The sequence below is a fragment of the Oncorhynchus tshawytscha genome, linkage group LG22 (genome assembly GCF_018296145.1).
Source record: "Oncorhynchus tshawytscha isolate Ot180627B linkage group LG22, Otsh_v2.0, whole genome shotgun sequence".
NCBI lineage: Eukaryota > Metazoa > Chordata > Actinopteri > Salmoniformes > Salmonidae > Oncorhynchus > Oncorhynchus tshawytscha.
In genome coordinates, this window is record NC_056450.1 from 7,179,135 (window position 1) to 7,194,022 (window position 14,888).

General features: G+C 41.7%; 1 protein-coding gene across 1 annotated transcript in view; it reads left to right on the plus strand.

Moving 5' to 3' along the window:
• Window positions 1-13,348, plus strand: part of LOC112221659 (sodium channel protein type 8 subunit alpha) — an 89,543-nt gene extending 76,195 nt beyond the window's left edge. Inside the window, exons 22-26 of the mRNA XM_024383871.2 lie at window positions 4,366-4,650; window positions 5,025-5,216; window positions 5,545-5,649; window positions 6,319-6,589; window positions 6,959-13,348. Coding sequence (XP_024239639.1) covers window positions 4,366-4,650; window positions 5,025-5,216; window positions 5,545-5,649; window positions 6,319-6,589; window positions 6,959-8,109 — 2,004 coding nt within the window. The 3' untranslated portion in view covers window positions 8,110-13,348. The remainder of the gene's footprint in view (window positions 1-4,365; window positions 4,651-5,024; window positions 5,217-5,544; window positions 5,650-6,318; window positions 6,590-6,958) is intronic.
• Window positions 13,349-14,888: the final 1,540 nt, after the last annotated feature.

Below are 14,888 nucleotides of genomic sequence, written 5' to 3' on the forward strand. Positions count from 1 at the left end.
TCTATCTCCCTATCTTGGATTGGTTGCGTTGTCGTCTAGTTTGAGCTTACCACCCTCTCCACCCTCACCCTCTCCTGAAGCCTCGTATGTAAGTGCAGCACTGTGCAGCACCCCCTTACCTCTGCCCCTACCTCTCCTCCTAACCTTCCACTGCTCACTCCATCTTTGCCAAGTAGATCTGCTGGGCCTGCAGCAGGTCTCAGTCTGTCTGCTCCTCTCTGTTTCCTGCTTGTCCAGGATCTATCTGCATCATCAGGGACTGAGAAAGAACCACACATACACTCCACACTCCCATTGTTGTGGGTCTGAGAAGAGAATATTTTCTAAGCTTCTGCCTGTGTCATTGTGATTATCACTTTGTGTGATGTTAAATGGCTGAATCGCAGAGGTCAGTTAAGTCATGTCAGCTAGTTCAATGTAGACCAGGGGCTTGAAACTCACGGGCCGTTGGCCAGATGTGGCCCGAGAGCCGATTTAATGTAAATGCAGACCAGATTCAGTATCTTAGCTTTTTTGTCTTCTTCTTGACCCTAAGGCAGAAGGTTAGGAAATATGCTGATAGGCTGCCATCTCACCTAAGGCATTACTATCCCCATGTCATGACACAATACATTACATAGCAACTATACTGCAGGTCTTATAGAGCTTCCTGCTTCCTGTTGCCTTCCACTCCCACAGGAAGTAAAACTGGGAGGCAACATTGTTTAGCACACTGGCACTTTCTCTTATATGTTATATTTTCTCATATAAGAGGAGTGGGTTGGGTTGGGTGGCAGGCAGGCAGGGCCGATATTATATTAAACTACAAGGACCGTATTAGGACAGCACTCGTCTTTCTTAACCCCTAGACAGTCACAGAGCATTTCCCCCATTCCTCTTCATAATGTCCCAAAAATGACAGACCAGGTGTAGTGGCTTAGACGTGTGCTATGCACTACTGTTACTACGGTACAGGAGAGGTTAGCTAGCTAATCATCAATTTGACTGACATTTCTGTTCACACTGAAGTGCCCATTCATATTAAATATCCAGTGGCTAAATATGAGGATGACATTGCAAATACGAGCTGATGACATCACAAAGCCGCTAGACTGGTCAAAATTCCAATGTCATTTTTGAGTGAAAAACCATGGTACATTTTTTAAGGAATGTTGTAGTCAAACATTGCATTGCCCCTATGAATGATCTCATTCATTGGGTGTGTGTGGTAGGAGGTGAGGGTGACCCAGTAGGCCAATACCTGAGGCAGTGATAAAAAAAATTAAAAAATTACGTACTCGCCTATTCAAGACCATGTCTATGTTCATCAATTGCTATTTTGTTTTGAAAACTTGAAATTAAAATGGACAAATCAATGTAGTAAATAAATTGATAGGGGAGTACGAGAATGGAGAGATGACACCGACAACCATAATAATGAAAAGAGATTCTGGAGAGTTAGAATGTTGAGAACTCTTGCTGACTTGAATTTCCTGGCCGTTGCAATGGAAGGTTGTGATTGGAGGAGGCCAATGCAAGTCAACAGCTCTGAGAGAGCAGCATAACACAGCTTTACATTTGAATATATTGCACTGCTTAACATGCAATGATGCAATGGGCTGTTCCTACCTACCTGACTGCCTATGGTCACTTGTTAAATGCTATATCTTTAATTATGCTGCTTTGTAGCCTCATTTTCTTTCTTCTTTTGGAGCAATGCAATGTACTGTACAAGCATGACACAGTCGCCAAGTCACCCTTACACCTGTCTAACTATATATTTTCTAATGAGCTTGCTCTCTAGTCTTTGGTTGCATTTACAATGTTTAGTTCAAAACGTTTTTTTTAGATGATTAACTTTAAATGTAAAAAAATAAATAAAAATACCTTCCAGCTGCATCATGTAAAAAATGTGCAGCAGACACATTAGCAGGAAACATCATGAGTTACAGACCAATCACGCGGAGACCTTAGAACCACGGGACCTTTAGAATTGAGTTCTGAGAACCGTAAAACGGATGTCTGAGTTCTTAGAACAGAGGGACTGAATTCTAACTCTGCACCATCTACTCCTGACTGGTCTTGATTTGTGTCAAGAAGGTACACAAGTGTCAAATCCACTTGTCAGATAGATATGTAACATAAAGACAAGCAACATTTTTGGGGTGGTTATCTCTTTATCTCTCTATCCAAAACATTTCTCTCTCTGTTTAGTTATCGATTTGAACGGTTCTTGAGATTGCACAACAATGCCATCCATGTAACAACACGCATGTACTCTAATTGCCGATGCACTTTATGCACTTTTGAAAGCCATTTTCCCTCTGCTTTGAGAATAGATTTATAATATATGATATATACAGGTATATATATATATTATATGATATAAGGCATGGCCAATTTGATTATATAAGGCATGGCTAATATTACCTTGAATCTTTGAAAACAAGTTCAATTATACTACCTCAGTAGGAGCAAGTAGTTCATTCTCTCAGCATGTGCAGTGATATGTGTTCTCTTATGGGAAAGGTGGGAGGTGTGATGTTAGTGAGATGATGCGGCATACTGCTAACTCTTTACGCATCGTGATTGTTCCTCTCAAAAGGTAGCTTTTCCTTCACAGCTATTTCATTTTTCACAATAGATTCTTACGAATGTATTATTGGAGGTCCAAGAACAAGCCTTCAGCTAATTCAGCTATTTCAGTAAGCTATTTTTATAATATTTTTTGGGATGCTCACACAGAAAGAAGTTGGCACCCAACTACCTGAAGCGTCCATTCTGGCCATATGGTGTTTATCCAACCCCAGTGCCATAGCAGCCAGTTAGCAGCCAGTATCTCCATATGCCATAATCATTCAAGAGGAACAGTCAAAAGCCTGTAGTTAACACTTCCAATAACATGTAGAAAGAGAGTACCTATGATGTCATAATTTACATGTTAACCTCTAAGAGAAGAGTTAACCTATATTTTTGGTTAAAATAAAGACATCCACTTCCGCTAAGCACTAAAAGCATTTGTAAGTAATATTTCTACAAGAACCAATGGGTAAATCAATAAATATCCATCATTGACATGACCGTTGAACAGCTCCCAAAATCCCTGACTGTAGCTTTAAATAATCGTTGCAATGTCCTGCACGTTGCTGAGAGAATGCTGATCGGGAAGCTCTCGTTCTGCTCTCTGTCTGCCTGACTGTATGCAAGGAGGGAATATGGCTCCACAAAACAAGTCTGTCTGCTAAAAACAGATGACATGCATGCTTAGCTCAGCTGTGTGCCTGAGAGCTGCTGGTCTGGTCGGCCTGCCTAACACTGTTAGTGAGCTAGTGGTAAACCCCACTATGCACTACCCTCTTAGAAAAAAGGGTTCCCGAAGGGTTCTACTTGGAACCAAAAGGGTTCTACCTCAAACCAACAAGGGTTCTTCAAAGAGTTCTTCTTTGGGGACAGCCAAATGACCCTTTTAGGTTCGAGACAGTGTAGAATGCTGAGCTTAGTGCACATCAGTGTATGGAAGGCCGGTCTGGGGGGTGTTGTGGAAGTGGGACGTAGTCTATGTGTTGTGCCTCAAATTGCACCCTATTCCCTATATAGTGAACTACTTTTAACCAGAAAGTGCACTACTTTTGTAATATAGTAATGCGCTATACAGTATAGGGAATATGGTGCTATTTAGGATGCACCCTATGGATCAGAATGCTTTCCATTGCATTGAAATGATAATGTTAGTCTGGGTGGAGGGTGTGTAGAGTCTGTTTTATGAAAAGGGACAGAGGGAGGGTGGTGGATGTTTGGGAAGAGATGAGGCCGCATACTGGTGTGGCAAAACACTTGTAGTTCAATTTGTTTGACAGTTATATGCTCACTCTAAAGGAAGGTGTGGCGTTTGTGCGCAGACTCCTTAGGCAACCCTAGCGGTGTGTTCGAACAGATCCTAGACTATTAGTTCTAATTAGAACAGAGCTGATACTGCTCTTTTGCTGTTATACTATATTATATATGATTTTACTAAACTATACTATATTATACTGTAATATACTATATGATACTGTACTACACTATACTATACTGCTGTATTACATTATACGATGCTCTACTATACTACAATATACACAAACATACTCTAAATTGTACTCTAACTATATTCTTAACCGTAGTGTAAACTATACTATACTTGATACAAATATTATAATAATGTTGAAACACAATTTGTTATGTGACTCCAATAATAAAACATGTCAAATTCAATTCCGCTACCACTTTCTGCTATAAGATGCCATGACAGTATGCTGCTGCTCTGATGGGGGTTGATAGGTATCATGGAGTATGTTTTGTCTCTCACACTGTTCTATCCTCCTGTCTCCTCCGTCGGGTCGGGTCTAGGTGGTAGTCAACGCCCTGGTGGGAGCCATCCCCTCCATTATGAATGTGTTGCTGGTTTGCCTCATCTTTTGGCTGATTTTCAGTATCATGGGAGTCAACTTGTTTGCGGGCAAGTACTACTACTGTTTCAACCAGACCTCAGAGGACAACTTTCTTGCCACCGAGGTCAACAACAAGACACAGTGCCTGGCCCTTATTAATCAGAACTTCACTGAGGTCAGGTGGAAGAATGTCAAGATCAACTTTGACAATGTTGGTGCTGGATACCTGGCTCTGCTTCAAGTGGTGAGATTGTCACTTCATCCCCTCTCTCTCTCTTACACCCCCCCCCCCACACACACACACGTCTATTCACTGTTTTTAACCTATTTTGTCATGTTGTGTCTACTCTTCTCTCTTCCTTCCATCCTCTTTCACAGCGCTCTGAGGCTCTTCTCTCTCCCTCTATTCCTCTCCTTTATGCGTTTGTCCATTTATTGGTTCTTTATACTGTTTTCCACATGCCCTCATTTCTTACCATGTACAAGCTCTTCTCCAGGACACACGTCAAATTTGGGTTTGAGTTTGACATTTTTTATTTTCCTTCATATGAAAACGAGACTTAACTTTTTTTTGTGTTTTGAATATTCTAAGTTAATCGGATCTCTTTGCCTCCAAAGGCAACATTCAAAGGCTGGATGGATATCATGTACGCAGCCATAGACTCCAGAAGAGTGGAGGACCAGCCCATCTATGAAGACAACCTCTACATGTACATCTACTTCGTCATCTTCATCATCTTCGGATCCTTCTTCACCCTCAACCTCTTCATTGGTGTCATCATTGACAACTTCAACCAACAGAAAAAAAAGATAAGACCTATTTTCTCTCTTCCTCTTCCTCCTCTTCCTCCTCCTCATCCTCCTCTTTTTGCTAAAACCCTATAGCATATTATATACTGCTCTGTTGTAAAAAAAAATGTATAATGGCTCAAACATGCTTATAACATGTTATAAAGCATTATACCTGGTCATATGAAAGTATCACAGTTTAATGTAGTTATTTACACTGTTTGCATACGGCTCTGAATGTGTGATGCGGCTAATGGTATTGTTATCAACGTTTGGCTAATGGCTTAGTGCTGTATTATTGGTTAGGGTTAGGTTTGGGTTGTAACCAAATGTTTGTGTGCCCCTATACTTTGGAGGTCAGGACATCTTCATGACAGAGGAACAGAAGAAGTACTACAATGCCATGAAGAAACTGGGTTCAAAGAAGCCCCAGAAACCCATTCCCAGACCACAGGTTGGCTGTTGCTCTCTGCCTTTATTAGCCGGGCTTTATGGAGTGATATTAGTACCAACGGTTTGTTGGCAGTAATTTCACTCCATATTTGTTTAGCCAGCTCAACACACAGTATGGGACAAGGCTAGGCCTTTGTGGTGTACAACACTGCCACAAAAGAATGAAATCAGTATTGTCAGTATTTCATTGTTGACGGAACACTGAATAGTGATATGGAAAGATGACAGAGACTGTCGCCTTGTTGCTAGCGCCTACTCAACTTTGCAGTTTTCGGCTGTTTTTAGTGGGGGTTTCTTTTTGTTGCATTATTTGAACTCTTCTCATGTGTCCTTTTTTATTCTTGTATGTATTATATTTTATGTGACTTAGTATGCATAACTGTATTGTTGAGGAAGAGCTTGCAAGGAAGCATTTCACTGTAATTTTTACACCTGCTGTATCCTGTGCATGTGACAAATAAACTCTGATTTGATGCTAAACACTGAAATATTGATTTCAATCGATTGTGACAGTGTTTCCCTGCGATTAACAAAATGTGTGTGTGTGTGTGTCGTCGTTGTTGTTGTTGTTGTTGTTGTTGTCTGTGTGTGTGTTTTCTCTGCATGCGCATGTTTCTGTCTATGTGTGTGTGTGTGTGTGTGTCTTGCTGTTGTCTCCTTGTCTCTACAGAACTATATCCAAGGGTTGGTGTTTGACTTTGTGACCCAGCAAGTCTTCGACATCTCCATTATGATGTTGATCTGCCTCAACATGGTCACCATGATGGTGGAGACAGACGACCAGTCGGACGAGACGGAGAACATCCTCTATTGGGTCAACTTCATTTTCATTGTGGCTTTCACCATCGAGTTCGTCCTGAAACTCTTCGCCCTGCGCCACTACTACTTCACCAATGGCTGGAACGTGTTCGACACGGTCGTGGTCATCCTGTCCATCGCGGGTAAGTAGAGTGAGGCTGTGTAAGAAGTGTGAGTCTCTGTCTAGAATGGCACTCACTTCCTTATGTAGTGCACTACTTACTGGCCAGGACGCAGCGAAAAAGTACATTCTGTTAGCACTACCTCAAAACGCACTGATTTTTATCCGCAACAAGTCCTTTTTGTGGAAACAATCTGCTGGTGGGGAAATGGCATATTTTCTTTATGCGGATTGCAGAATATTCGCATGAAATTCTGGAGCCAATTGGATGGAAACGTAACTATAATTCCAAAAATCGTAGAAGGGAAGAGACATTTTGAAGGTAGACACTGGGTTGAGTCATTTCTGCTGACTGTGTGCTCTGTCTTGTCTCTACCTTCTCCCTCCACAGGCATGTTCCTGGCTGACATCATTGAGAAGTACTTCGTTTCGCCAACACTTTTCAGGGTTATCCGATTGGCTCGAATCGGCCGCATCCTGCGTCTGATCAAAGGAGCCAAGGGCATACGGACTTTACTCTTCGCCTTGATGATGTCACTTCCAGCCCTGTTCAACATTGGCCTCCTGCTCTTCCTGGTCATGTTCATCTTCAGCATCTTCGGAATGTCCAACTTTGGCTACGTCAAACACGGGGCCGGGATAGACGATATGTATAACTTTGAGACCTTCGGGAACAGCATGATCTGCTTATTCATGATCACTACTTCTGCAGGCTGGGATGGTCTCTTGCTCCCAATCCTCAACTACCCTCCTGACTGTGACCCAACCATGGAGAACCCAGGTGCACCGTCTACAGGCAACTGCGGCAACCCCTCAGTCGGCATATTTTTCTTTGTCATGTATATCATTATTTCCTTCCTTGTCGTAGTCAATATGTACATCGCCATCATCTTAGAGAATTTCAGTGTAGCGACAGAAGAGAGCGCCGACCCGCTCAGTGAAGACGACTTCGAGACCTTCTATGAAATCTGGGAGAAATTCGACCCCTCCGCTTCCCAGTTCATCACCTTCCAAAAACTGGGTGACTTTGCCGACACCCTGGAGCACCCTTTCCGCGTTCCCAAACCCAACACCATCGAGCTGATCGCAATGGACATGCCCATGGTCAGCGGCGACCGCATCCACTGCCTGGACATCCTGTTTGCCTTCACCAAGCGTGTGCTGGGCGACAGTGGGGAGCTGGACATGCTACGCACGCAGATGGAGGAGCGCTTCGTGGCGGCTAACCCGTCCAAGGTCTCCTACGAGCCCATCACTTCTACACTGCGCCGGCGCCAGGAGGACGTATCCGCACGGTGCATCCAGAAAGCCTACCGCGCTCACCTGCTTAAACGGGGCTTCATCTGCAAGCGCAGGCCCAAGACCAAGCTGGAGAATGGTGGGACCAACAACGAGGAGAAGAAAGAGAGCACACCCTCCACCGCCTCTCTTCCCTCATACGACAGCGTGACCAAACCTGACAAGGAGAAACAGGAGGAGAACGAGGGAGAGAGGAAAGAGAAGGACAGAAACCAAAAAGATGAGCGTGAATCGAAGTGTTAGTTAGGGTTCAGTGACTTTCATTAGCAAATTAAGACACACAACGAGAACAGACTCTGAGCCCAACAAACAGACAACTGTATAAAAAGATCATTTGCAAGTTAAAAAAAAATGTACGAAAACTATATAAAAAAAAAAAATGTTTACGGACTTAAATACAATACAAAATGAAGGATCGAGATTCGTCGTTGGATACTTAGGGTCGGTTGAAGAAAACCACCGATGGCGATGTACATGTTGCCCACGATAAGGATTTAGTTAGGACACCATCATTATCACAAAAGGATTTTACTGCCTAATGATGAATTTCTTCTTTATATCTTGGAAATAATGTGAGGAAGAACCATGATAATATAAATAATTATCAATAATAACTCAATAATAATAAAAGTGTGCCCGCCATTGACATACTACATATTACATATATGTTGGGTATTGTCGGGAAAAAAAGGGACAGAAACCCTTGCAAACAAAATGGAGGGAGATTTATTGGAGCAAATAGTCTCTGACTGCCACCACCCTGTGTGGACGAGCCCCTGCAGCGAAAGGTCCACCACTATGGGAGCACCCCAGGAGTGGAACGGAACGGAACACTACAGAACCCTCTAGAACTGTTCTACTACGCAGTCTGACTGGGACTCTGGAACATCCAGTTCCTGTACTGTCCTTCTTATCAAGGAAACGCATACAATAATCAACATCTAAGCAAGTTTTAAATACAAAGAATGAGAGATTAGAGAAAGAAGGGAAAACCCCCCAGAACAGTAGACAAAGGGTTTTTACTTTTCGTTTGTTTGTGCTGAATATACTTGCGTCTTTACATTATTTGAGCAGCAAAAAAAAGAAAGAACAAATAACGTTTAGCCCCATGTCACACTTGCCTCTTCTCATCTTCTCTCTCTTTGTTATACCGACATAATGGAAAATACATTTTCTACATGGGCTTTCACACTGTCACACTGGGTAGGGGGCATTAGTCGGCGTTTTGACTTGGGCTGAAGAAGGGCGGGGACTCGCTCTGACCGACCGAGTCTCAGATAACTAATAATTATTGTGCTCGTTCAATGCATAGAAATGACTTGCATGAAGGCATGTTTTGATCAGGAATCATGCATGACGTAATCATAGTCCACAAGACACGAATTCTCTGACCACTACAATGGCTTGACCATACGTTTGAGGCCGTCCACTGGAAAAATGTATAAGAGAAATATAACTGGAAAATGATTTATATATATATATATATATATATATATATATATATATATATATATACATCTATATATACAATATTGAAGGAATAAAGTGGTATGACCTACCCTTTACTATAATGTTGCTTTTCAACTGCCAGACCAATCTTTTTATGAAGCCCGTTGGGATTTTAACAGGGGATGTAGTGAGGCACTCAGAGGCAAAGCTTTATTCAGGCACATTTATGAAAAATAGAAACTAGAAGGGTTTTCTGCTGCTCTGTTTGTGCTGAGAGGGATAGGGAAAGTTGCTGCTGAGTTGTACCAAGAGTATATCTTCAGGATGAGGATGCACAGATTTAGAAAAAAAACTTTTCAGACCATTCTAAGGAAACCAAATCTGGGGCTTAGCAACATACCTTGATTTACCTTTTGACATCCAACGGTTACCACCCTTGCCTGTGTTACTATGGTTACCAGTCTTAACTGTGTTTACTACGGCTACTCCCCTTACCTGTGGTCTCCAACCAACTCCGTCTTGTTGTTGTTGCTGTGGCAGTACGAACAGGCAATGTTTGATGCCATATCCTGTATAGCCATATCCTTTACAGATTTGTGTGTAGCGAGCTCAAGTGTCAGTTGACATGTTTAATTCTCCCCCAATGCTTTGTCTATCTGTGGACAGAGAAGAGAGAGTGTCATCTGTAGGGGGAGATGTAACCGATTTTGAAACAGCTGTTTGAAATGTACTAAAGATATAGCGATGCTTCCATAGATTCCTTCTTCTTTTCCTATCTGTTTCGTCCACTTCTGTCCTCTTGTCACTGAGTTTAGTTCCCTATTAGAATATTGTTCACTGTGACCCAGTGGTACATCGATGGCCTTTTCCAGACACTTTGAGTTGCCAGCTCTGAAGTAAATAGATGTACCTTCTCTGAATCTGATGTCCTTGCAGTGCAATCATTCTCAGAAGAAAGCTCGAATTTTCGAGCAGTGAGAATGTATGTGGCGTAGCCTTCTATAAAGCAGCACAAGATGCATACTGTAGAAGTAACATAGAGGACAGATAGAGGATACATAGAGCAGATGCAGCAAGACGTGCTCAGTCACTCCTGGCATGATGTGCTGTAGGACTAAAAGACGGTCGGCCATGGAAGGTTTGTAAGAGAATAAAAACGGATCTGATTTGATAGGCTTAATTAGGGAGGTGGAGGATGGTATAACAATGGACCAATGGAGAGACTCGACAGATCCTCTCCCGGACCCTCCACAGTTTCTAGACTGACTGCCATGAATGAAAATGATCATAGAAAGTCAAGACGGCGAGCCAGAGCAGCAGGGAGAATAGTGATTTTGTCTTCTTAGGAGTGAGTGCTGAAAGTCCCATGTTTGTCAGTGTATCATTGCGCTTTGTGGGACCGCTTCAACACTGTTTGTAGTGTATGGATGTTGGACCCAGGCTTGCATCACCATGTCATATGCTAGCAGGCTATTATTTTATTGGTCACCTGCTGTATGTTTGATAAATGAAAAATCTGCCTGGGGTAAGCTCAAAGTGGCGTGAACCGTCCAACCATAGTTTCTCACAGATAGAAGTCTCACAGACTATCAGATAGGCCTTGTATGATCAACTCGTATCAACTCATGGTAAGTTGATTCATGGTTCACAGTAGAATCGTGCCTTTAAGAACACGTGAGGCGTTTTCAAAGGCAGTTTGAAGCTACTACGACTCAGATGAAACAAGATGAGAGCGCGAGCGCTAGGCCAGGCCAGGCCAGCGTAGGCCGGACCAACGATACGAGTCAGATCTCTGTGAGTGACAGGCAGGTTAGACAAGATGAGACATAATATTAACACTTCCTCTTTAAGGTGTCTGCTGTTTTTTTTTACACAGGCGTGATGGTCGGTCCTCTATACAAACAAACAAACAAACGGATGCCTGGTCGAACAACGACCTGGTATCTACAGACACACCACTAAAGCCATTGTGGTGTGTTGATTGAACACTGCCTGTACCCGTACCTGATATCCCCATGTCCTGTCTATTATAATACTATCTAGAGGACTGTTTACAATATGAAGACATGTCTCCAGATAACGTCCGTCTGTTTGGCTGCTGCACACTTAAAACCAAATACATTCCCGATTGATCGTTCACTGACGATACAACCATAAAAGCAAACAATGCCATCCAATTTTAACCCGTGTTCATTTTGGATGTGATGTTTTAGATGAGTGATGCATTGATCATTGAACTTACTTGGAGAGAAAAAAAAAATGAACAAAAACAAGAAATATATGTACAGTGCAGGCTATGGTGGCACAATCACTGAAAAGGAAGGAACTTTTTGAGAGAAACTATAAATAATGTACTATATTCTTTTATTTTATCGGCATGCTTTGTTGTGTTTTTTGTAAATACGGAGTTTTAAAAAGTTACCACTAATAATGTAAAATGAAACAATAACAGTATAGAATGGCTTCCAGCTATGCCCTTTGTCACATTTGTTACCTTTTGGATTTTTTGAGACACTTTTCACTTTGTTGACGGAAATTGAATGAAATATAGATATTATATAATACAAAAATATATATACATGTATACATATATATGTCTATATGTATATACATATTACAAAAGAACACTGTTTGTTTGTCACATTTGATTTATGTGCAACATGTTCAGTGGCTGTCTAAAACTGGTTGGTTTCCAGCACCCTACTGTATGTGTTGGGGAATAGCTCATACAATGTCACTGGAGCTGCTGCCATGGATTGTAGCCTGATATGATTAGAGGTTTATGCTACCAGCACATTTCTCACATTCTCCTGCAAACGTTTCATACTTTTTCACCTTCACTTAACAAAACACAAACACAGAATAGACACACACACACACACACACACACACACACACACATCCAAATAAACACACAACTATTCACTCACCAACCTAACTAATCAGTCATTTGTCCCAACAAGATGAAGTAGGTTGGATGTGACTGCCTCTTCCAGTGAAGATGGAGTATGTCTATCCCAGCCGAGGCGTAGTAGATCTATCTATGGATATGTCCAACGCTCTAGTATCTATCCATCTACACATAAGATCTAGCAGGCCAATCTATCGTTACATGTCAATGTAAATGTATCTATCCACACCTACAGCCACAAAGCCTACTAGGAGTAACTACCCACACATAAATACAGCCACACAACATCAGTACTGTTACAGTTCAACACTTCAATGTCTGATCATTTGTGCTTCAATCGTCTCTCACTTTTACTTTGAATGGTTTGTTTCTAATCTAGTGTTTAACTCCACTCATTGGCATGTGCCTTTTTCTGCTTTTTTCTGTGATTTTTGGGAAGATGATAATACCACACTTAAATGTTCAAAACTGTGTAAGGAGGGAACAGGTGAGGGTGGGGTGGTCATTGAGTTGAAACGTATGGAGCACAACGTATATCGGGGACTCGAGACTACAGCACGACACCGTCTGTCCGTACCATACGGCGCAAGGAGTCAGAAATTATACTGCCGAGGATCAGATCATCCTAACAACTATTACAGGCGAGAAAACAAACTAACACCCCACTTCTTCTCTTCTAGATAGGCTTCAACAATGTGATGTTACCTAACAAAACAGCTCAAACTCAAAATGTTATGTTTCTTGTGCTTATGTGTGTCACCCACTTCTATCGCTTGTGAAAAAGCAGCTTGCCTTCTATATTTCTGTTCTTTCCATCTGAAATTTATTTTTGTATCAATATTGAATTAATTAAATTACGGGACTCTGTTTTCTTTTTTTCTTTCTTTTTTTTTGGCATGGATTTATTACAGGCTTTTTTCTTTTTTTGCTGAAAAATAATTAAAAAGTGCTTTTCAAACTGTTGTTTATCATTTGAACACCGTGATATAAAACAGGATATATACAGTATGATGGTAGTGATGCACAACCACTTGGACTCTTAGTAAGAACTTATGAAAGATTGTCTTCATTTGAGCACGAACCTTTTTATTACCAATAAAGCAGCCTTCCAGTTACAAACTGTATTGTCTGTGGGTTATTTTTAACTATAGATCAAGATTCAGAATATCAGTATTCTTACAGTACAGAAGACTTGTACAATATTGTGATTTATTAAAGCAATTGGTTGAGATTTCAAAATATTTCCACATGCAGTGCCTTCGGAAAGTATTCAGACCCCTTGACTTTTTCCACATTTTGTTACGTTACAGCCTTATACCAAAATAGATTTTTTTTTTAAATTCCCTCATCAATATACACACAATACCCCATAATGAGACAGCAAAAACAGCGTTTTAGAATTTATTTGCTCATTTGTATATATAAAAAAACAAAACTGAAATATAACATTTACATAAGTATTCAGACCCTTTACTCAGTACTTTGTTGAAGCATCTATGGCAGTGACTACAGCTTCATGTCTTCTTGGGTATGACGCTACACACTTGGCAAAGCTGTATTTGGGGAGTTTTTCCCATTCTTCTCTGCAGATCCTCTCAAACTCTGTCAGGTTGGATGGGGAGCATTGCTGCACAGCTATTTTCAGGTCTCTCCAGAGATGTTTGATTGGGTTCAAGTCTGGGCTCTGGCTGGGCCACTCCAGGACATTCAGAGACTTGTCCCGAAGCCTCTCCTACGTTGTCTTGGCTGTGTGCTTAGGGTCATTGTCCTGTTGGAAGTGAACCTTTTACCCAGTCTGAGGTGCTGAGCACTCTGGAGCAGGATATCTCTGTAGATGGCTCCATTCATCTTTGCCTCGATCCTGACTAGTCTTCCTGCCTCTGAAAAACATCCCCACAGCATGATGCTGACACCACCATGCTTCACCGTAGGGATGGTGCCAGGTTTCCTCCAGATGTGACGTTTGGTATTCAGGCAAAATAGTTCAATTTTGGTTTCATCAGACCAGAGAATCTTGTTTTTCATGGTCTGAGAGTCTTTAGGTGCCTTTTGGCAAACTCCAAGTGGGCTGTCATGTGCCTTTTACAGAGGAGTTGCTTCCGTCTGGCCACTCTATCATAAAGGCCTGATTGGTAGAGTGCTGTAGAGATGGTTGTCCTACTGCAAGGTTCTCCCATCTCCACAGAGGAATTTGAGAGCTCTGTCAGAGTAACCATTGGGTTCTTTGTCACCTGCCTGACCAAGGCCCTTCTCCCCCAATTGCTCAGTTTGGCCAGGCTGCCAGCTCTAGGAAGAGTCATGGTGGTTCCAAAGTTCTTCCATTTAAGAATGATGGAGGGCACTGTGTTTTTGGGGACCCTCAATGCTGCAGAAATTTGTTGGTACCCTTCTCCAGATCTGTGCCTCGACACAATCCTGTCTCTGAGCTCTACGGACAATTCCTTCGACCTCATGGCTTTGCTTTTTCTCTGACAGGATGATCAATGGAAACAGGAAGTACCTGAGCTCAATTTCGAGTCTCATAAGCAAAGAGTATGAATACTTCTGTACATTTTTTAAAACTTATTTCATCCATTTTAGAATAACATTTGGAAAAAGTCAAGGGGTCTGAATACTTTCCAAAGGCACTGTAACTACAGTATAGACGTATACAATATTGTGA